This window comes from Dromiciops gliroides, chromosome 4 (genome assembly GCF_019393635.1).
Source record: "Dromiciops gliroides isolate mDroGli1 chromosome 4, mDroGli1.pri, whole genome shotgun sequence".
Classification (NCBI taxonomy): domain Eukaryota; kingdom Metazoa; phylum Chordata; class Mammalia; order Microbiotheria; family Microbiotheriidae; genus Dromiciops; species Dromiciops gliroides.
In genome coordinates this window covers 294,426,004-294,448,127 of record NC_057864.1, presented here as the reverse complement: position 1 = coordinate 294,448,127, position 22,124 = coordinate 294,426,004, and the positions used below count along the sequence as shown (strand labels likewise).

Below are 22,124 nucleotides of genomic sequence, written 5' to 3'. Positions count from 1 at the left end.
GGGCAGCTAGGTGGCACAGTAGATAGAGCACCGGCCCTGGAGTCAGGAGTACCTGAGTTCAAATCCGGCCTCAGACACTTAACACTTACTAGCTGTGTGACCCTGGGCAAGTCACTTAACCCCAATTGCCTCACTAAAAAATAAAAAATTTTTAAAAATTAAAAAAAAAAAGAATATAAGCTTCTGGGGCAGCTAGGTGGCACAGTGGATAGAGCACTGGCCCTGGATTCAGGAGGCCTTGAGTTCAAATGTGGACTCAGACCCTTGACACTTACTAGCTGTGTAACCCTGGGTAGGTCACTAAAAAAAAAAGAAGAATATAAGCTTCTTGAGGGAAGTGCTGTTCTGGTTTTTTTAATACTCCCAGTGCTTCACATAGCATCTGACAACAACAATAACACAAAGATATTACTAAATGCTTATTGATTGATCAGTTTTCTAGATACCCCAAAAGGAAAATTCCAAGGAATATTGTAGCCAAATTCCAGAATTATCAGATGAAATAGAAAATACTCCAAGCAGCCAGAAAGAATGATGGAAGGAGATGAAGCGGCCAGTCAGATTAGAACCTAAATTAATCTATTAGAAAATTAAGCCAGGGGCAGCTAGGTGGCGCAGTGGATAGAGCACCGGCCCTGGAGTCAGGAGTACTGAACTCAAATCCAGCCTCAGACACTTAACACTTACTAACTGTGTGAACCTTGGCAAGTCACTTAACCCCAATTGCCTCACTAAAAAAAAAAAAAAAGAAGAAGAAGAAGATTAAGCCAAAACCCAAGATTTCTTGCAGAAGGTGGGGCCTAGTCTTAGTAAACTGTATCTAGAACTGAGGGGGCCTGTTCACACTATCCAAGAGTATGGGAAGAAGCAGCATTTGACCCAAGCACAAAGCTCCAATCCAGAAACTGACGCTGAAGATAAGAGTAGATAGAAGAAAATGGCAAGCACAACAAAGAAACACTATAGACTAAGTGAACCCCATTAAATAAACCTAGAGAAAATAGATATCCTGGCCTCAAGGACCAAAAGAGGACCTAGAAGAAATTAAGAAATATAGAATGTAGTAAGAAGATACAGCATCTAAGGAAGAAAGAATGATAAAGAGAATTAACTTAGAAGAGATGGTAGTGAAAACTTAATTGAGAGTTGATCTCTGAAAATTAGAATGAGTCCAAAAGAAATCAATAACTCCATGAGACAATAAGAAATAGTAAAACAAAATCAAAAGATTTGCAAAACACAAGATAAAAGTTATTGTTTCTCCTTTGTTTTGAGGTTGAATTTCAAATTCTATTCCTCCTAACCCCCTCCCTGAGACGGTAAGCAAAAAGATAGAAGTTATACATATGCCATCATGTAAAACATTTACATAAAGACAGATTTTTTAAAAAGAATGCATGAGAGGCAGCTAGGTGGTACAGTGGATAGAGCACCGGCCCTGGAGTCAGGAGGACCTGAGTTCAAATCCGGCCTCAGACACTTAACACTTACTAGCTGTGTGACCCTAGGCAAGTCACTTAACCCCAATTGCCTCACAAAAAAAAACAAACAAACAAAAAAAATTTTAAAATAAAAAGAATGAATGAAAAATAGCATGTTTCAGTCATTAGACCTCTGGGATTGTCTTGGATCTTAGTATTGCCAAGAATAGCCAAATCATTCATAATTCTTCATTGAACAATATTGCTATTACTATATACAGTGTTCTCGTTCTGCTCACTTCTTTTGCATCAGTTCATGTAAGTCTGTCATTTTTTTAGGTGAGGCACAGTTGCACAAAATCGTCAGCCTCACTTTCTCTTCCTGAGTCACTGAAGTCCAGTAGAAAGACAAAGTCAGGATGACTGGCGCAGGGTGTAGAGGATGACCTGGGCACCTTTGTTATCTGACCAAGTTCTAAAGTGTTAAGGGCTAAAATTCTAGCTAGTCTGTCTAAAATATCTAATGAGTGGTCGCCAATAAATTATAAGCTTTAGCAAGAGTTAGACTTTTAAGCATTTATTAAGGAGAATAAGAATTTGGTAAAGAGAGAGAGAAAGGCCTAGATCCCTATCTATTAAAGGGAGAGCACATTTCTAGCTCCCTTCTCCACCAGAGTCCCCAGGAAAAGTCCTGAGACCGCTAGTCTCTTCCTTCTTCCTCCCACTAGCCCGCATCACTTCCTGACGCCAAAGAAAAGACTCCTGGTCTTGCCCTCAAAGACCTTCGCTTTATGGGCAGAATTCTTCTACAGTAAGTCTCCAGCAGGTGGCGTCATTCCAATCGTTACAAAAGCATTCCATAACATTTCAAATTTTTTTTCTCCCTCTCACTACTCCCCTACCCATTGAGAAGGCAAGCAATATGATGTTTATTATACAGCTAGGTGGCACAATGGATAGAGTGCCAATTCTGAAGTTTGGAAGACTCATCTGAGTTCTAATCTGGCCTCACGAATTTACTAGCTGTGTGACCCTGAGCAAGTCACTTAACTCTGTTTGCCTCAGTTTCCACATCTGTAAAATAAGCTGGAGAAGGAAATGGCAAACTACTCCAGTATCTTTGCAAAAAAAAAAAAAAACAACAACAACAACCCAAATGAGGTCACTAAGAGTCAGACACGATCAAACAACAGCAATCTATGTGGAATAATGTAAAACATTTCCATGTTAGCCATGTTGCAAAAGAAAACACACAAGAAAAAATAAACTTTTTTTAAAAGGATAGTTTAATCTGTAGTCAGCATTCATCAGTTCTCTCTTTGGAGGTGAATGGCATTTTTCATCATGGGTCCTTTGGAATTGTTTTAGATTATTGTCTTGATCAGATTAGCTAAGTCTTTTACAGATCTTTCCAATATTGATGTTACTGTGTATGATATTCTCCTTGTTTTGTGCACTTCACTCCGCATGAGTTTGTATAGGACTTGTGAGGTTTCTCTGAAATCTGCTTGCTTATCATTTCTTACAGCACAATAGTATTCCATTATATTCATATACCACATCTTGTTCAGCCATTCCCTAATTGATGGACATCCCCTCAATTTCTAATTCTTTGCCCCTCCACGAATATCAAGTCGCTATAAATATTTTTGTACAAATAGGTCCTTTTCCCTTTTCTTTGATCTCTTTGGTATACAGGCCTAGCAGTGGTATTGCTGAGTCAAAGGGTATACACAGTCTTATAGTACTCTGTTGTTCTCCAGAATGGTTCGACCAGTTCATAATTTTTCCACATCCCCTCCAGCATTTGTCATTTTCCTTTTCTGTCACGTTAGCTAATGTGATAGTTGTGAGGTGTTCCCTCAGAGTTACTTTAATGTGCATTTCTCTAATCAATAATGATTTAGAGCATTTTTAATGTGATTATTAATAGCTTTGATTTCTTCTTCTGAAAACTGCCTGTTTACAATCTTTGACCATTCATTCAATTGAGGAATGGCTCTTATTTTTATAAATTTGGCTCCTTTCCCTATATATTTGAGAAGTAAGCCTTTATAGAAAAATATTTCCTGTAAAATTTTTTCCAATTTCCTGTTTTGCTTCTAATTCTGTTCCAATTAGTTTTGCTTAGCACATAGGCTCTTTTTTTTTTTTTTTAGTGAGGCAGTTGGGGTTAAGTGACTTGCCCAGGGTCACACAGCTAGTAAGTGTTAAGTGTCTGAGGCCAGATTTGAACTCAGGTCCTCCTGAATCCAGGGCCAGTGCTCTATCCACTGTGCCACCTAGCTGCTCCTGCTTAGCACATAGGCTCTTAATACACACTTGCTGATTGATTGAATACCAGCTTTCAATGAATTTTGTTCTACCTTTTTTTGTTTAAATCACTTTCGTTGGTAGAAACAAAGTAAGAGATAGTTCTTATATTTTTCCTGCAGTGTTCTAACCTTTTTTACCAAATGAATGGTTTCTCCCAACCTTGGTCATTTACCCTTAATGTGACTATAATGACTTTTTCTTGTCTAGGAGCACAGCTTGGAACAGTCATCTCACTTCCACTTTCTGGAATAATTTGTTTCTATATGGATTGGCCTTATGTCTTCTACTTTTTTGGTAAGTTTATCCCAAACATAAATTTTTCAAACATTTTGAATAGAGGATGTGTGGCGTAGTGGATAAAGGGATGGCTTTGGAATCTCAGCACTCAAGTTCAAGTCCTACCTCTTACATAAAAATAATGCCTGTATGACCATGGGCAAGTCACTTAATCTCTCAGTGTCTCAGGTAATTCTATGTTAGAAGTTAGACAGGTAAGGGCAGCTAGGTGGCGCAGTGGATAAAGCACTGGCCCTAGATTCAGGAGGACCTGAGTTCAAGTCCGGCCTCAGACACTTGACACTTACTAGCTGTGTGACCCTGGGCAAGTCACTTAACCCCCATTGCCCTGCAAAAAAAAAAAAAAAAAAGAAGTTAGACAGGTGGCAGTTCTGTAGCGGTGAAGAAAATTTTTACAGTGATCATTAGTAACTTTGGAAAGAGTAGTTTCAGTCCAATGGTAAAGTAAGAAGCCAGTCTGGCAAACACTGCAAAAGTGTTCAAGACAATAAAAGGAAAGGAAGTGGAGGTACCCACTATAGAAAACCTTGTCAAGGACCTTAGCCACAAAAGAGAAGACAGATATTGGACAAGAACTAGCAGGGATAGATGGATCAAGTGAGGGTGTTTTGAGGATGGCAGAGATGTGCTAACAAGTTTGTAAGCATTAGGGACAAAAAGAGATTGAAGATTAGTGAGAGAAAGGATGATAGAGGGAACGAGCTATTGGAGCAGACAGGCAAAAATGGAATCACTTGTGCATAGAGACCAACGTGCCATATAGCAAGGAGAGCACAGTAATAGGAGCCATCTGAATCATGTGAAATGCTCTACTAATGGTCTCTCTCTCTCTCTCTCTCTCTCTCTCTCTCTCTCTTTTTTTTTTTTTTTTGGTGAAATAGGAGTCATGGTTCTGAGTTGAGAAGGTTAAAGTAGGAAGAGCCATGGGAGGTTTGGGAAAGACACTGTAGTTAGGGGGGCTAATGGATCAATTAGGGAGGTGTAAAAAGGATTGCCTTGCTGCAGTGACCCAGATGAGATTATGTGACATAAGCCTGTACCGGACCGAGTCAGCAGTTTCATGATTTTCTCTAGCTTTCTTCATCAAAACAAAAACCCCAGAAGCCTTAGGTAGAGTCTAGGTTATTTTTTCAGGAAATCATTTTAGCTGACACTGCCCATGTAAGTCATGTGCCTAGAAACTCTTTCCCTTTTCTATGACTATTATAGGAAATGACACATTTCTAGAAATAACCTCATAAGGGGCTGAGGAAAACGTCTATGAAATACCAACTACTCTGACACCATGGGCTCAAGAATGAATGAAAAAAATTATGTATTTACTGTGTGCTATCTATGGTATGTGTAGGAGTGGGAATAAAAATGCAAAAATGAAATGTTTCCCTCAAAGAACTCACACTCTAATAAGGGTTTTATGTTAATAGTTTTAGGGATTTTTTGCCTTTTTTGTGTGGGGGTGGGACAATGAGGGTTAAGTGACTTGCCCAGGGTCACACAGCTAGTAAGTATCAAGTGTCTGAGGCCGGATTTGAACTCAGGTTCTCCTGAATCCAGGGCCGGTGCTTTATCCACTTCACCACCTACCTGCCCCTCATGTTAATAGTTTTGGTGATTAAGAATAACATTTTGTGAAATAGGTTGTTTTTTCATTAATTGAATAAATCCTTTTTATCCCTTTATACTAAATGTTTTGCTATACATATTTACATATTTTAAACTTGCCTTTCAATTTTAAGGTGCTCTTGGAATATTGTGGTTCATTTTATGGATCTGGTTGGTTAGTGATAAACCAGAAACTCACAAGACAATCTCTGCTTCAGAAAAGGAATACATTCTTTATTCTCTGAAAGATCAGGTACGAACTTTTAGTACATCGTTGCTTGACCATTCAAGAGGAAAGTAAGTTCTGGCTTTGTGTTGTGTTGACAAAATTTGCATTAATATTTCTATTAAAACCAACCTCAGCAGGTAAAATAAAAGTTGTAAATGAGGCTTTGTTGTGATATATATATTAAGGCAGCTGTCATTCAGTCAGAATCATAGAAAATTATCTCTTTAATAAAATTTAAACCTTTGTACTGATAAAAATCTTAAGAGGACTTTTTGAGTTAGAGCTGGAAGAAATCCCAGAGGTGACCAAGTACATCCACCTTCCTTCCTTCTCAGAGCCAAGAAAAGTGAGGCCCTGAAAGAAGAAGTGATTTCCCAAGGCCATTCAGGTAGTAAATGGCCAAAGCCTGACGCCAAATCCAACATGCTCTACTGCACCAGGCTATCTTCCTGAAATCAAAAGGTTTATGTTAGAAATAGTTCTCTCTCTACCATGGTAAATAGGAAATTAACTACAGCAGAACTGAAAAGAAGCTTCTTGACTAGATTCTAAATTTTTATTCTTTTAAACTCTAACCTTAGGAACAGCTGGGTGGCGCAGTGGATTAAGCACCTGCCCTGGATTCAGGAATACCTGAGTTCAAATCCGGCCTCTGACACTTGACACTTACTAGCTGTGTGACCCTGGGCAAGTCACTTGCCAAAAAAAAAAAAAAAATTTTTTTTTTTAATTCTAACCTTAGATAATAGCCTGAAGTGTATTTGTTTATTTTATATTGGTATAATTGAAATTTTAAAAAAAACATAAAAGGAAGGGATATGTTCCATGGAAATTTTCTATCTGCCTCCTCTTGGGAAATTTTTTAAAAATCTTATTAACTTGGGGCAGCTAGATGGTGCAGTAGATAGAGTACCAGCCCTGGATTCAGGAGGACCTGAGTTCAAATTAGGCCTCAGATACTTAACACTTACTAGCTGTCTGACCCTGGGCAAGTCACAACCCCAATTGCCTCACCAAAAAAAAAAAAAAAAAATCTTATTAACTTGGGGCAGCTAGTTAGCACAGTGGATAGAGCACCAGCCCTGGATTCAGGAGGACCTGAGTTCAAATCCGGCCTCAGACACTTGACACTTACTAGCTGTGTGACCTTGGACAAGTCACTTAATCCAAATTGCCTCACCAAAAAAAAAAAATTTTAATATCTTATTAACTTTGTAGCGTTTATTTAATTTTATATTGTTAGGCTGAAGTTAAAGAGGGCTATCCTGAGTAGAGAGTAAAAATACTTAATATAAATAATTTTTGTTCCTTTTAACAACCTATCTATAACAAGTTAAAAATGTTTTATTATTATTTTGCTTTTTTGTTTTTTTTTCATTTGTTCTTTATATATAGGAATGCTTTTTTTCCATATAAATATTTTATTATTTTCCAGTTACATTTAGAGATAGTTTTCAACATTTGTTTCTATAAGATTTCCAGTTTCAAACTTTTCTCCCTCTCTCCCCTCCCTTCCCCCACAAAGACAGCAAGCAATCTGATATAGGTTATATATGTACAATCACATTAAACAATATAGGAATACTTTTACCGGTCAATGAAAATTAAAACAATTCATTCATAGAAATACTTTAAATTTAAAATTTTGGAGAAATTCAAAACTAAAGAAAAAAAGAAAAAAAATCCCCCACTCCCCCAAAATAAAATAAAATAATCAGTGGACATAATTAACACTAACTTAGCCTGATTGATTTTTTAAAATAAATTTTCAGTTTTACTATTCTTCACTTTATTTCCTTTTATTTGAAGACAGCAGCTTATAGTGTGTGTATCCTTTGTAAATTCATTCTTCTATAGATCTTGTGGTGTCCAACTTCATCTTGTCATTAAGAAGCAAATTTATGCCATAGGATGAGTATATTATTACAGCAACATGTGGCTATTTGTCAAGTGTGATCTCGCATGCCATGTTCTTCTTTCATTATCAATTAGAAAAAATATACTTATTGCTGTTTTCTATAAGATTTCGCATAAAATTTCTAGTAGATGTTGTCATAATGTTGGTCTCACCATTTTGCTGAATATTTTACTAATATGAATATAATCATTAAGCTAAACATTATGAGTTTAATATTAGTATTCACCTTAGGGTTGATCATAACTTTTCCCAAAACAGAAAACTCATCTTCAAACCATAACAGTGAAGGATGGGGAGGTTTTCAGGTTTGGAAAAATTATGAAATATTGAGTCAAAAATAATAGATTATTTAAAAGTATTGTTGTGGGGGCAGCTAGGTGGTGCAATAGATAAAGCACTGGCCCTACATTCAGGAGGACCAGAGTTCAAATGCAGACTCAGACACTTGACATTTACTAGCTATGTGACCCTGGACAGGTCACTTAACCCCAATTGCCTCACCCTCCCCCCCCAAAATGCATATTTTATAGAAAGCTTTATGGTACAATAAAGGTAAGTAATGTATGAACATCATAAACATTTTACTTAGTATTTTTAAAATTTTGTAGGCAGAAATTACAATTATGAAGGGCAACGAGGATATTTTTTTTTTGAGGGAAGTGTTTCATCAAGGAAACACCCTGTTTCAGAGGCCTTCTCCTCATGGAGGAGCTTTTCTACAGTAAGTCTCTAGCAGGTGGCATCATTCCAATCATTACAGAAGAGTGGGTTCTATTGGGGGAGAGACTCAGAATTTTGTATATATAGCTCTAACCCTTAGATTCTGAGATTGGTAATAAAAAAAAATTATCTTTTCTAAAGGAATTGGGGGAAAAAAGTGACCTCTGGAGTTTATAGTTGGTGGTGTAGGATTTCTTTCTAATTTTCTTCTAATATGAACCACAGTTTCTCACATTAATCAATCATATTACAATTAGTAATTATTCATAGTATAAAGATTCTGAAATAGGTTAGATCATATTTAATTAGTTAATACTTATAGATGCTCAGTAAATTGACTCTCAGAATATCATAATATGGTGATATGAATATTTTCCATAGGTATTCTAGATTTAGGTCTTAGGCAAAGTTTCAGACATAAAAAAAAAGTAAATCTTTGTTCTTAATCTTACCTGTTTTCTTTAGCTTACTGCACAGAAGTCAGTACCATGGATACCAATGTTAAAATCACTACCACTTTGGTCTATTGTTGTGGCACATTTTTCTTACAACTGGACTTTCTACACTTTATTAACATTATTGCCTACATATATGAAAGAAATATTGAGATTTAATGCTCAAGAGGTAAGAGAAAAATAATCTAGTTCATTTCTTATGTATTTTGTACCAATGTTTTGTGATGTTTAAAATCTAGAATGTGTGATCACCTTAAATAAAAAAGCTTCAGTACCAGTCTTTGGGCATTAAACATTTATTAAAAGCATACAGGTATTCACATGGAGTTCAGAAAGTTAAGAAAAAGAAGTCCTACCTAGCCTAGAGTTCCAGCCTGGTTGGGTTCTTCCTGAAGTCCTCCTCCATGAGCCTGCTTTAATCAGGAACTCTCTAGCAAGCTGATTGTGGAAGCTTTTTATAGGTCTGGAACAGAGGCGGACCTTACACACTGCTTCAAGCTGATTGGTTGGCATCATCCAAATGGTGGTTTTGAAGGTGTTCTCAAGTTGAGTTCACAGTCTAGCTTCTAAGAACAATACTTTCTTAAGGGATAGCCAGGTGTGATTACAATCCAGTTAACTTGAAGTAGGCTAATCAGCAGTCGATCACTCTCACTTGATTCAATCAGTCTGGATTAATCTCCAGGTGGGTCTTTGAGTATCTGCTAAATCCCATTATTTCATCACAGTTTGTAGATATATAGATATATAACATTATTATTTGTATATTTCTCTTAAATCTTTCAGTATTTCAACTTTTGTTTTATTGGGGTTTAAAGCATCTTTACTTTTTTCTTCCTCTTTGGTCCTTCTGCTTCCTTCTCTTAAATATTAAGCCTCCAACAACTATTTATTCTGTTACTTACAAGGCACCGTGGAGGGACATAAAGATGTATAAGATATGGGGCGCGGCTTGGTGGCGCAGTAGATAAAGCACTGGCCCTGGATTCAGGAGGACCTGAGTTCAAATCCGGTCTCAGACACTTGACACTTACTAGCTGTGCAACCCTGAGCAAGTCACTTAACCCTCATTGCCCCGCAAAAATTTGAAAAAAAGAAAAGATGTGTAAGATAATGCAGAAGACACAATGGCCTTTATTTAAGTTATATAAGATCATAGGATTTAGAGCTTAAAGGAACCTTAAAGATCTAGTCCAGCTTCCCAACTTTACAAATGGGGAAATTAAGAACCAGGACCACAGAATACAGTGGAGCTAGGATTTAAACCCAAGTCTTCTGAATCCACATTCAGCGTTCCTTCTATAGGATGCTGCCTGTCATTGCTATAATTTTTCCAATTATAAAGCCTCCCTCCCTGCCCTCCAGTGCTACCGTATAACAGCAAAACATGAAATGTATTACCATGTCTGAAGAATTAAACATCAGCATCACAGAAGGCAATTGGAAGAGCACACGATAAGTGGAATATATCCAGTGAGGAACTTCAAAGAAGAACAATAAAAGATGTCATGATGGAATTGCATGATAGAGAAAATGGGCTGGTTCCATAGCAAGGATGAGGGATGACAGACAGGCACAGAACCTGAGTGTTACCCTCTCAATGTCAAGAAAAGGTGAAACACCCTCTGTAGCGAACTTATGGGAAGATAAAGACAAGAGTAGCACAAAATGTTCAGTCATGCATGGGGTTGTAATCTGTGTTATTGGAGGGAATTTCCAAATCATAGATCATAGATCAATTTGAATGTTTCACATCCCTTTCCTCACTTGATCCATACAACATATCTTTGAGGTAGACAAGACAGGTGATATTACTCGCATTTTTCAGATGAAGAAACTGAGGTTCAGAAAAATTGAAGTTTGTCCAGGAAAACAAAACTAGTGAATGGTAAAGCCAAGACTAGAACTCAAGTATTCTGATACCTAATCTAATATTCTGTCTGCTATATCATACTACTCTTATCACACTATCAAGACTAACATGTTGTTAGAGATGGGGAAAAGTATCATGAAAGAAAAGAATTTAATAATTCACACTCATATGATGATTTCAGATTTGCCTAACAATTTCCTCACAACCCTTTAGTGTAGGTATTGTGTTATTATCCTAATTTTAAAAGAAATAATAAACATTATTTTAAAAACTGGTACATCCCACAATGAGCTAGTGAACATTGGTTTTTGTGGCATAGCAAGGAAGAATATCAAAGAAGGTAGATAATAACTTCTTACTCTCATCCCAGGTTTATCCCATTCATGTCTAGCCCAGGTTAGGGGTTCTGCATCTACTTATGAAAGGCCCTGGTATCTTACACCAAATCAAAGGACTCTGCTACTGACAAAAAAACTGCTTCCAATTTTGTACCATTACAAAAGATAAGGCACTGGATTTAAATCTGTGTGTATAATTGTACTTATTTTTAGTTTTTTTTTCATTTCCATCAATATTATTATGCTTGTTTTTTTTTTCAGAATGGACTTTTATCTGCACTACCTTATTTTGGAGGTTGGGTTTGTATGCTGTTATCTGGACAAGCAGCTGACTACTTAAGAGTAACATGGAGTTTTTCAACTGTCTGGGTCCGTAGATTATTTAGCTTAATAGGTAGGTACAGTGAATGATTCTTTTTTTTTTCTTTTAAAGATTGAACAATGTACATTGAATCAAAAATGATGGGTTATGTTAGTCATTTTCATTTCCAAATAAAATGTCTTTAGGTGTATTTTTGTAAAATGACATCCGTATATTTCCTATATAAGTATGCATATTGCAGAGAAAGGATTATAATATATTCTTCACAAATCTAGTAAGTATTCTAACAATGTTAACATTAGCCCCTGTGTTTTGTTTTTGTTTTGCAGGGCAATGGGGGTTAAGTGACTTGCCCAGGGTCACACAGCTAGTAAGTGTAAAGTGTCTGAGGCCGGATTTGAACTCAGGTACTCCTGAATCCAGGGCCGGTGCTTTATCCACTGCGCCACCTAGCCGCCCCTAGCCTCTATGTTTTGTAAATAAGGTCTAGCCTTTTGGGTTTATGTTTACATTATATTATATTTTGTCTTGGGTTTGGGTGAGGAAAGTTTTTTTTAAATGGAAATACTTTATTGTAGATATGAGTCCCCTTACTAGAAAAAAACCCAAAGCTTATTAAAAAACTTTGCTGGTTAGGGGCAGCTAGGTGGCATAGTGGATAGAGCACCGGCCCTAGAGTCAGGAGTACCTAAGTTCAAATCTGACCTCAGACACTTAACACTTACTAGCTGTGTGACCCTGGGCAAGTCACTTAACCCCAATTGCCTCACTTAAAAAAAAAAAAAAACTTTGCTGGAACGGAATTTACTGCATATCATTGATCTGATTTAACTTTCAGTCCCAGTTCATAAATGTGAAGTTCTTAAGCCACTCAGAACAAAGAGTTCTTTATTATCTTTTTGAAGCTCTCCAAGGATGGAGAGTCTACCAACTCTATTCCCATATATGATTTTAGATACTCCATTCTATGTAGTTAGCAACGCAAAGGGCCCCTTCTATGGTTTTAGCTCTCCTTAACAATCAAGAATTATTTTTTCCATATATACAACTAAAGACTCTTATATAATCCTATTTTATCTTATTTTGTCCTTTGAGAACATGAAAAATAACTTGACAGCATCCTTTTTATTAAAAAATCCTTCACTATATTATCTGTATTTAGCATTTTCTATTTTTCTTTAAATAACACAAAAATAAATAAATAAATAAATAAATAAATACAAATAAATAATACTAACTGCCCTAGGGGCAGCTAGGTGGTACAGTGGATAGAGCATTGGCCCTAGATTCAGGAGTACCTGAGTTCAAATCCGGCCTCAAACACTTGACACTTACTAGCTGTGTGACCCTGGCCAAGTCACTTAACCCTCATTGCCCTGCAAAAAAATAAAAACAGGGGGCAGCTAGGTGGAGCAGTAGATAAAGCACTGGCCCTAGATTCAGGAGGACCTGAGTTCAAACCCAGCTTCAGACACTTGACATTTACTAGCTGTGTGACCCTGGACAAGTCACTTAACCTCAATTGCCTCACCTCCCCCCAAAAAATTATTGAGGAAAACCCCTCAAAATGAAATAAATAAATAAATAAAAACAAAAACAATATTATAGAATTGTCCCTTTAATTTACTATCAATATTACTATAACTCTTGTCCACTCATGTCTCTATCCTGTCAGCAAAGCCTTTATCAGTTTTATGTAAATATTTTAAAGGACTGTAGGCTTATACTCACCATCAAAAGTTTGACCAACAGATGATGAAATTTTCGCCCAGCAACATTAAAGAATCTCTAAAGATCGGCCAATTCCTAGATCTTTGAAGGGGAATGTAGTGTAGTACAATACTTCTACACTAGGTGGCAGTAAAACCATGGTTCAAAATTACATGCTGTCACACTACTGTATGCAGTGCTTTCATAATATTTTTGCTTTCTTGTTTTGTAAAAAAATTTAATTCCAGGAATGATTGGGCCAGCAGTATTCCTAGTAGCAACTGGATTCATTGGCTGTGATTATTATTTGGCAATCGCCTTCCTTACCATATCCACAACATTAGGAGGTTTTAGCACTTCTGGGTTTAGCATCAACCATCTGGATATTGCACCTTCGTAAGTACTATTATGAAAATCAGAGCTTTGAATTTCTTAAATAATTTAGGATCAAATAAGTAGATAGTACAGGTGTGTTCTCCCCATTTTATAGATGAGAAAATGGAAGCTTAAAGAGTTTGGGTAACAGGGCAGCTAGGTGGCGCAGTGGATAAAGCACTGGCCCTAGATTTAGGAGGACTTGAGTTCAAATCCGACCTCAGACACTTGACACTTGGGCAAGTCACTTAACTCACATTGCCGTGCAAAAAAAAAAAAAGAAGAAGAAGAGAAGAGTTTGGGTGACTTGCCCAGTCTCATAGCACTAGTAAGCATGATAGCTAATATCCTAACCCAGGGCTCCTTACTTCAAGCCCAGTGTTCTTTCCACTACATCCCCATATTTCGTCCCATTTATCTTTTATTTAGACTAAACATTCTCCTTCTGTATATGCTCCACTTTGTCACAGATCTTCGTAAACTGTGTCATATAGAACATAATACCTCAGGTGTGGCCTAACCAGAGAGAATACAATAGCTTGACTGCTTTCCTCATTTCTAGACATTTTTTATATTAATACAGTTTAGGATCACAGTGTTTTTAGATGCCAAATCACAATATTGATTAATAATGCATTTGCAATTTACTTGATGGCTAGGTATTTTTTTTTCTTTCTTTTTTTTTTTTTTTTTTTTTTGGTGAGGCAATTGGGGTTAAGTGACTTGCCCAGGGTCACACAGCTAGTAAGTGTCAAGTGTCTGAGGCTGAATTTGAACTCAGGTCCTCCTGACTCCAGGGCTGGTGCTCTATCCACTGCGCCACCTAGCTGCCCCCTAGGTAATTTTTATATCAACTTTCTAGAAACTCTGTCCCAGTTCTTATACTTGGGAACATCTCTATACGGATTCATGTCTCCTTTTATACTCTTGTCTTCACAATTCATCAGCCTCCTCCACACCTATGCCCTCTACCTCAGCCATCCACCAGGATAGTCATAACTTAAATCTCATCATCAATTATTATAATTTCAGCTTCCTTGATTTTAGACTCAGGAATTTCCCTCTCTCATCAATCTCCTACTCTTCTCTCTCCTTCATTACTACTGACTTCATTGCTTCATCTTCATTAGAGACTTCAATTCCCCTTCCCCTCCCATTCCTTCTTGCTCTCACAATCTGTCATCTCTGCATTGGTTCCACTTTCCTTCCTTTATAGTCTTGACCCTGTAGTTGAACAATAGACATTGCTTTCCCCTCATCCTTTGTTCTCCCTTTCTTCTCTGTCTAGCCACAGCCACTATTCATGATGTGCCAGTATTCAAAAGTGGATCCAGGGGGCAGCTAGATGACACAGTGGTTAAAGCGCTGGCCGTGGATTCAGGAGTACCTGAGTTCAAATCTGGCCTCAGACACTTGACACTTACTAGCTGTGTGACCCTGGGCAAGTCACTTAACCCCCATTGCCCCCCCCAAATAAAAACAACAACAACCAAAAAAAAAAACCCTGGATCTACCCCCACTATCCATTTTGCCTGTTTATCCTCCCAAACTGCTGAAAACCACTTGAAGTCATAACTCATCAAAAAAAGAAGAAAAAGAAGTAGTGGTAGTCATCATACCAGTTGACCGTTACCAGGTCCATGTCAAATTTATTTGATCTAATCCCAACTGGGTCCTCAGTGATAGGCTACAAAATGTTTCTTCTCTAATTGACAATGTCCCACTCCCTTTAGCAGCTCTTCCAAACCTCTTCTCTCTTCTAGCTCCCATAATCACAACTGACAGCTGACATTTAAATAACCCTTTAATGTTAGCAAAATTACTTAAGTACGTTATCTTAAATAATACAACTACCCTTTAAGGTAGGTACAATGTGTATTATTATAACCACTTTATAGATGAGGAAACTGAAGTTGAGAAAATTATGTAACTTAACCAGGATCACACAACTAGTAAGTGTTCAAATTCCAGATTTTTAAATCAGATCTTCCTAATTCCAGAAGTCCTTCCTAACTTCCTAAATCCAGAATTCTTTCCATTATAACATGCTGCCCCAATGCCTCCACCCATCTTCTTATCAGTAAACATCCTTATCTCTTTCTATACTGAAAAAAATAGAGGTAGTCCCTCTACCTCTTCACTAATCTGCTATTCCTTTCATCCTTTATCTGAGGAAGTGATCGCCTTTTTCTTTGCCAGTGACCGCTGTTCAACCTGTGCCCTCAATCCCCTATTGGCTTTCTCTAGCTGGAGCTCGATTCATTGAATATTCCTTCTCTCTTATCTTCCATATCTACCTATCTATCCACTCTTTCGACTCTATCCCACTCCTTAAGAAATCCTCCCTTAACCTTGGTCATCCTATCTTGCCATCATCTTACATGTATATCTTCACCATTTCACTGCCAAACTCTTTTTTTTTTTTTTGCGGGGCAATGGGGGTTAAGTGACTTGCCCAGGGTCACACAGCTAGTAAGTGTTAAGTGTCTGAGGCTGGATTTGAACTCAGGTACTCCTGAATCCAGGGCTAGCGCTTTAACCACTGCGCCATCTAGCTGTCCCATCACTGCCAAACTCTTAAAAAGAATCATATAAACTCTCTGCTTTTACTTTTTCACAACTCACTTAACTTGGAGTCAGGAAGACCTGTGTTTGAATCCTCTGTATCTTTACTATCTTTACTTTTACAATTACTATCTTTATGACCTCTCCAAGCCTCAGTTTCCTCATCTGTAGAGAGAATAGCTCCTACCTTAATAGATTGTTGTGAGAATCAAATGAAATAACATATGCAAAGTACTTTGCAAATGTTAAAACAGTATATAAGGGGCAGCTAGGTGTCGCAGTGGATAAAGCACGGGCCCTGGATTCAGGAGGACCTGAGTTCAAATGTGGCCTAAGACACTTGACACTTACTAGCTGTGTGACCTTGGGCAAGTCACTTAACCCCCATTGGCCCACAAAAAAAAAAAAAAGAAAGAAAGAAAGAAAACCATATATAAATGGTAGCTATCAGGAGATGCTTAATAAATGCTTCTTGGTTGATTGATTGATTTTTTTTCTGGATTGTGGCCTTACCACTGCATTAAAACTGCTTTCTCCAAAGAGGCTTTTAAAAAAATTTATTTTGGCCAAAATTCAGTCTTTTTTAATTTGTGCTTTTTAAAAAAGAAATGTCATCATTTGCTAATATTCCCCTTCTTGAGAGAATCTTTTGTTATAACAAAGAAGTACAATTAAGCAAAACAACCCAATTCAAGCATTTATTAAGCCCTTACTCTGTGGTATTCAGATATGATAGTATGGTTTAATAGCTAGGGAGCTATTTCAGAGCCAGGATGATCTGAATTCAAATGCTTCTTACATATAGTAGCTGTGTGACCCTAGACAAGTCACTTAACCTCTTAATATCCCAGTTACCTAAGACTGTAAATTGAAGATCAGTTGCTGATCTGCATTAGTAGAATATACTTGGGGGCAGCTAGGAGGTGCAGTGGATAAAGCACCAGCCCTGGATTCAGGAGGACCTGAGTTCAAATCTGGCCTCAGACACTTGACACTTACTAGCTGTGTGACCCTGGGCAAGTCACTTAACCCTCATTGCCCCGCGCAAAAAAAAAAAAAAAAAGTAGAATATACTTCCCCAAACCTATGAAATCACAGGTTCAGGGGCAGCTAGGTAGAGCAGTGGATAGAGCACCAGCCCTGGATTCAGGAGGACCTGAGTTCAAATCCGGGCTCAGACACTTGACACACTAGCTGTGTAACCCTGGGGAAGTCACTTAACCCCAATTGCCTCACCAAAACAAATAAACAAACAAACCAAAATGAAATCACAGGTTCCGACAAAAAAAAAAAAAAACCTTTGCTGAACAACGTTAATACTAGGTAATTTTGAGAGGACATACTGACAACTAACCAGTTGGGAAAGGTCTTGTGCAAGAGTCAACCCTTGAAGGGAACTAGGAATTCCAAGAGGTATCAGTGAAAAGAGAGAGCATTCCAGGCCGGGGGGCATAGATGATGGACATGAAATGCTGCATATGAGAAACAAGGAGCTCATTTTGGCCAGAACATAGAGTGAATGAAAGGCAATGATTGAAAAATCAGTATAGAAAGAGGTTGGTGCCAAATTGTGAAAGACCAAATAGTTGAGTTTGTATTTTATCTTAGAGGGAATAGAGCTTCATTGAAAGGTCTTAGACAGGGAGTGACACAATCAGATCTATGCTTTAAGAAATATTATTTTGGGGACAGCTAGGTAGCACAGTGAATAAAGCACCAGCCCTAGATTCAAGAAGACCTGAGTTCAAATCCGGCCTCAGACATTTGACACTTACTAGTTGTGTGACCCTGGGCAAGTCACGTAACCCTCATTGCCCTGCAAGGGGCTGGGGTGGGGTGGGGTGGGGTGGGAAGGGAAGAAATATTTTAGGGCAAAAAGACCAATCAGGAGTCTGTTACAATGGATCAAAAGTAGTGATCAGGGTCTAAACTAGTGTAGTGGCTACATGAGTGTAAAGAATGGAATTCATGAGAGATGTGAGGGAGATACAAATGATAGCATGTGCCTAGTTAGTCTACCACCTCTCCACCCAGAGAAAGGGCAGTAATGTTTCATGAGATGGATTACTTGCATTAATCCGAATTCTCGTGTCTTTTAGTGTTTTCCTTTATGTCTATTATAGCCATTGTGAATAGTGTTCTCTTGGTTCCCTTTTACTTTATTCTGCAACATTTCATACAAGTCTTCCCAAGTTTCTCTGAATTCTAAATATTTATCACCTTATGGTACTGTGATATCCTGTTATCTTCATGGAGAACAATTTGTTTAGTGTTTCTTAAATTGAAGGACACCCATTTTGCTTCTAGTTCTTTGCTACTACAAAAAGGGCTTCTAGCGGGGCAGCTAGGTGGCACAGTGGAAAGAGCACCAGTCCTGGATTCAGGAGGACCTGAGTTCAAATCCAACCTCAGACACTTGACACTAGCTGTGTGACCCTGGGCAAGTCACTTAACCCCCACTGCCTTGACAAAAAAAAATTTTAATTTAAATTTTTTTTAAAAGTGCTTCTATCAATATTTTGTTACATATAGTATCTTTCTGGCATTCTAAGTGTGGGGACCAATTTTTAATTGGGGAGTGCTAGCTAAGCAGCTTGCCACAATATTGGGGCAAGGAAGGAGACCGGCAGCCTCCCTCAAAACAGAACAAGATTTATTTTAACAAGAACGAACTTAAAAAAAAACCAAAAACAAACAGGATCAGTAGGATCAAGGGAAAGGAAATAAAATGGGGAAAGGGAAATTATAATACCTGAAAAAATACCACCGCCCAAGAATCAGCTGAAAATATGCAGCAGAACATCCCAGCTTCCACCTAGAATGCCCAATTCTCCTCCCCCAAACCTAGAAACACCCCACACAGCCCCAGCCAATGGGATGGCCGCTCTGACAGTCACATGACTGCCCTCACTAGGCTTCCAATCATTATAATTTTGCCAGGCTCATTTAGGCTTCGGCTAGTGGTGATGACGTGAGGTGCCAGAGCCCTGGCAACGGCTACAACCAGTGAGTGGAGCACCGTGCAGTTTGCGGAGCCCCAGGCCAGTGCGCACAGAGGCATAAAAACCTCAAATAACAATTAATTCTGTACATAAGTCTTTCAGAGTTGTTTTTCTCTGTAATGTCATTATGTATGTTGTTTTCCTCTTGTGCTCACTCTGTTCATAGAGGTCTTCCCATCATGTCACCCTGCTTCTGGCAAAAAAAACCTTATTAAGTTAGAAAATCTTAGTAAAAGCAATATATTTAAATCTAAAATTAAAGTATAAAAATAGGCCCTGATGAAAAACAATAAATTATGCGTTCATTTTTGATGTAAGGGTTCTAAAGAATCCAGGGCAATAGCACAAAAGCAGATAAAATCAATAGGTGGCATTATTGACCTGGTAGATAGACATTTGGCATTCATGATCATTTCTGAAGGTAGCTCTGTGTGTCTTCTCAGCAATAGTTCATAAATTGATCTCACGTTAATTTAGTCATCATATTGTTGGAAAGAATCTCCTGGGGCAGCTAGATGGCGTAGTGGATGAAGCACAGGCCCTGGATTCAGGAGTACCTGAGCTCAAATCCGGCCTGCAGACACTTGACACTTACTAGCCGTGTTACCCTGGGCAAGTCACTTAACCCCCATTGCTCCCCACACACAAAAAAAAGAATCTCCTTAGGCCTAAAATTAGAACAGGTGGTTGAATTTTCATTAGATTTACTAGCCTATTGAATTCATGTTCCTTTCAATATGGTAGTGACAGGCAGAAATTGGCTAACTGCTAATTTAACAAAACTTTATACAACTACTTTCCTTTAGTGATTTGAAAGTTGTCTAGATATGAATTTGTTTTGTGGCAATTACTAAACAAAATATCCACTCAGCACACTTCATTGCTAAAGAATATATATAACTATCAAACCTGTATAAAACTTCTTTGATTAAAATTAAATATTAAATTATATAATAAGAGTAAATATTATTTTCTTTCCAGGTTTTAAACATTCAAAGTTTAAATAAACCATACAATTTCAAAAAACTTTAACTTTTTAAACTAGAGGTTTATGTTGAATTCCATTGTTTCCTATCAATTTTTTTCTTTTCAGAAAAGGATATAAATCTCATGTTATATTTATACATAAAAGAATAAGAATCCGGATGAGCAGACCCTCACTTTTTTGTATGGGCAGTCAGGTGGCATAATGGATAGAGCTCTGGATCTGGAGTCAGGAATATCTGAGTTCTAATTTGGCCTCAGACACTTACTAGCTGTGTGACTTAGACCTGTTTGCCTAAGTTTTCTCATCTGTAAAATGAGTCGGAGGAGGAAATGGCAAACCACTCCAGTACCTTTGCCAAGAACACCTCAAGTGGGGTCACAAAGAGTCAGACACGAGTGAACAAGATTTTTTTGTATATTTTTTTGTAAACTGAGAAATATATTTATCACAACCAACAAGTGTTGCTATACTTTGTCTTACCTCTTCTCTAGCAAGATAACCATGTCTTCATTCATATATATTATGAGAGACTTGGTGGAATGGAGCGATCACTGGATTTGAAATCAAAGGACTTGGGTTTAAATCCTGGCTTATATGATTCTGAGCAAGTCACTTGAGCTTTGTGGGTCTCAGTTCTTTCATTTATAAAATGAAGCCATTGGACTTGATGACCCCCTGGTCCCTTTCAGACTAAATCTATGACCCAAAATTTCTCGCCAGTATTTGTTGTTTTAATCATAAAGTTAAATGTGAAATGCTTAAACTGCAGGCTTCTTGAGAGCAGAGACTGCTTCATTCTTTTGTGCTTGTATCCACAATACCTAGCACAATGACTGGCACAAAGTGGGCACTCGGTAAAACCTTGTAAAATTGAATTGAATCTTCCTCAGACAGTTATCATTTCAGGGGGAAAACAGAAACAAAAAAGGAAACTATGCCTTTAAGATGTAATCCCTATCAAGTAAGGAAAAATTAATTAAAAGTAAACCTTGATCAAAAAGATGAGCGAATTTCAGAGAACATGAATTTCAAGACTATCGGCTTTACTTGGCCTGGGGATATATTCAGAAAGATTTGGCAGGAAAACTGTTTAAGCAGTAAAGGAGTTCAAGAAAGTAGAATTTTGTTCAAAGGAACAATTGTAAAAGCATTAGAAGAATCTATGTTTATTTTGTGCAAGATGGGAAGGGTGGGAAAACCATACTGGACTACACAAAGAGCAGCATAATGACCTGAAAGACAAATGTGAATTCTTCAAAGTAGAAACTAGGCCAGTTTACCCCCCAAAAAAGAAAGAAAAGAAAGAAAAAAGGAAAGAGAAGAAATGCAGGGAGATAGGAAGTAAAAAAAGGACAAAAACTCTGTAAGACGTCAGAAATAAGCAATTTTATTTTAAAAGGGGATGGGACATGAAAAAAAACAGTTAAAATTAAGGGAAGAATTAAGAAAAAGGCCTTTTGGAGCACTTTTGGTCAGATAAAGGAATGATTTTTAATAGGTAGCACCAGTTGTAATAGTAAGTTTTGCTTTTGACTTCTAAAAAGAGTCAACCTAAGATCTGATTATTAAACCAGGAAAAATCAGCAATAGGAACTGAGGGCACTAACAAATGAAAGCATTTTCTTGTTGTTGGTTTTTTGGTTTTTTGCGGGGCAATGAAGGTTAAGTGACTTGCCCAGGGTCACATAGCTAATAACTGTCAAGTGTCTGAGGCCAAATTTGAACTCAGATCCTCCTGAATCCAGGGTCGGTCTGTGCCACCTAGCTGCCCCCATGAAAGCATTTTCTTAAGGTTATTTAAGCAAATTAGATGCTCAACTCCTTATATTTAGGCATTTCTGATATCTAGATGCACTTCTTCCTCCTTCACACCTCCTAGAATCCATTTCTTACTTGTCTGAAATTCAAGAATTGTCTCCTGTGAAAAACTTCCCTAAAAATCTTAGCAGCAACTATATGTGATAAATACATAAGCACAAGAGCCATTCCTCAA

The 22,124-nt window shown here is 37.6% G+C and overlaps 1 protein-coding gene across 3 annotated transcripts in view; it reads left to right on the top strand.

Moving 5' to 3' along the window:
* The window catches only part of SLC17A5 (solute carrier family 17 member 5), a 58,373-nt gene that overhangs the window by 18,044 nt on the left and 18,205 nt on the right, over positions 1–22,124 (top strand). For all 3 annotated transcript variants that reach the window (XM_043963976.1, XM_043963978.1, XM_043963977.1), the window contains exons 5-9: positions 3,945–4,031; positions 5,771–5,889; positions 8,969–9,127; positions 11,431–11,563; positions 13,450–13,597. In XM_043963976.1, coding sequence (XP_043819911.1) covers positions 3,945–4,031; positions 5,771–5,889; positions 8,969–9,127; positions 11,431–11,563; positions 13,450–13,597 — 646 coding nt within the window. The remainder of the gene's footprint in view (positions 1–3,944; positions 4,032–5,770; positions 5,890–8,968; positions 9,128–11,430; positions 11,564–13,449; positions 13,598–22,124) is intronic.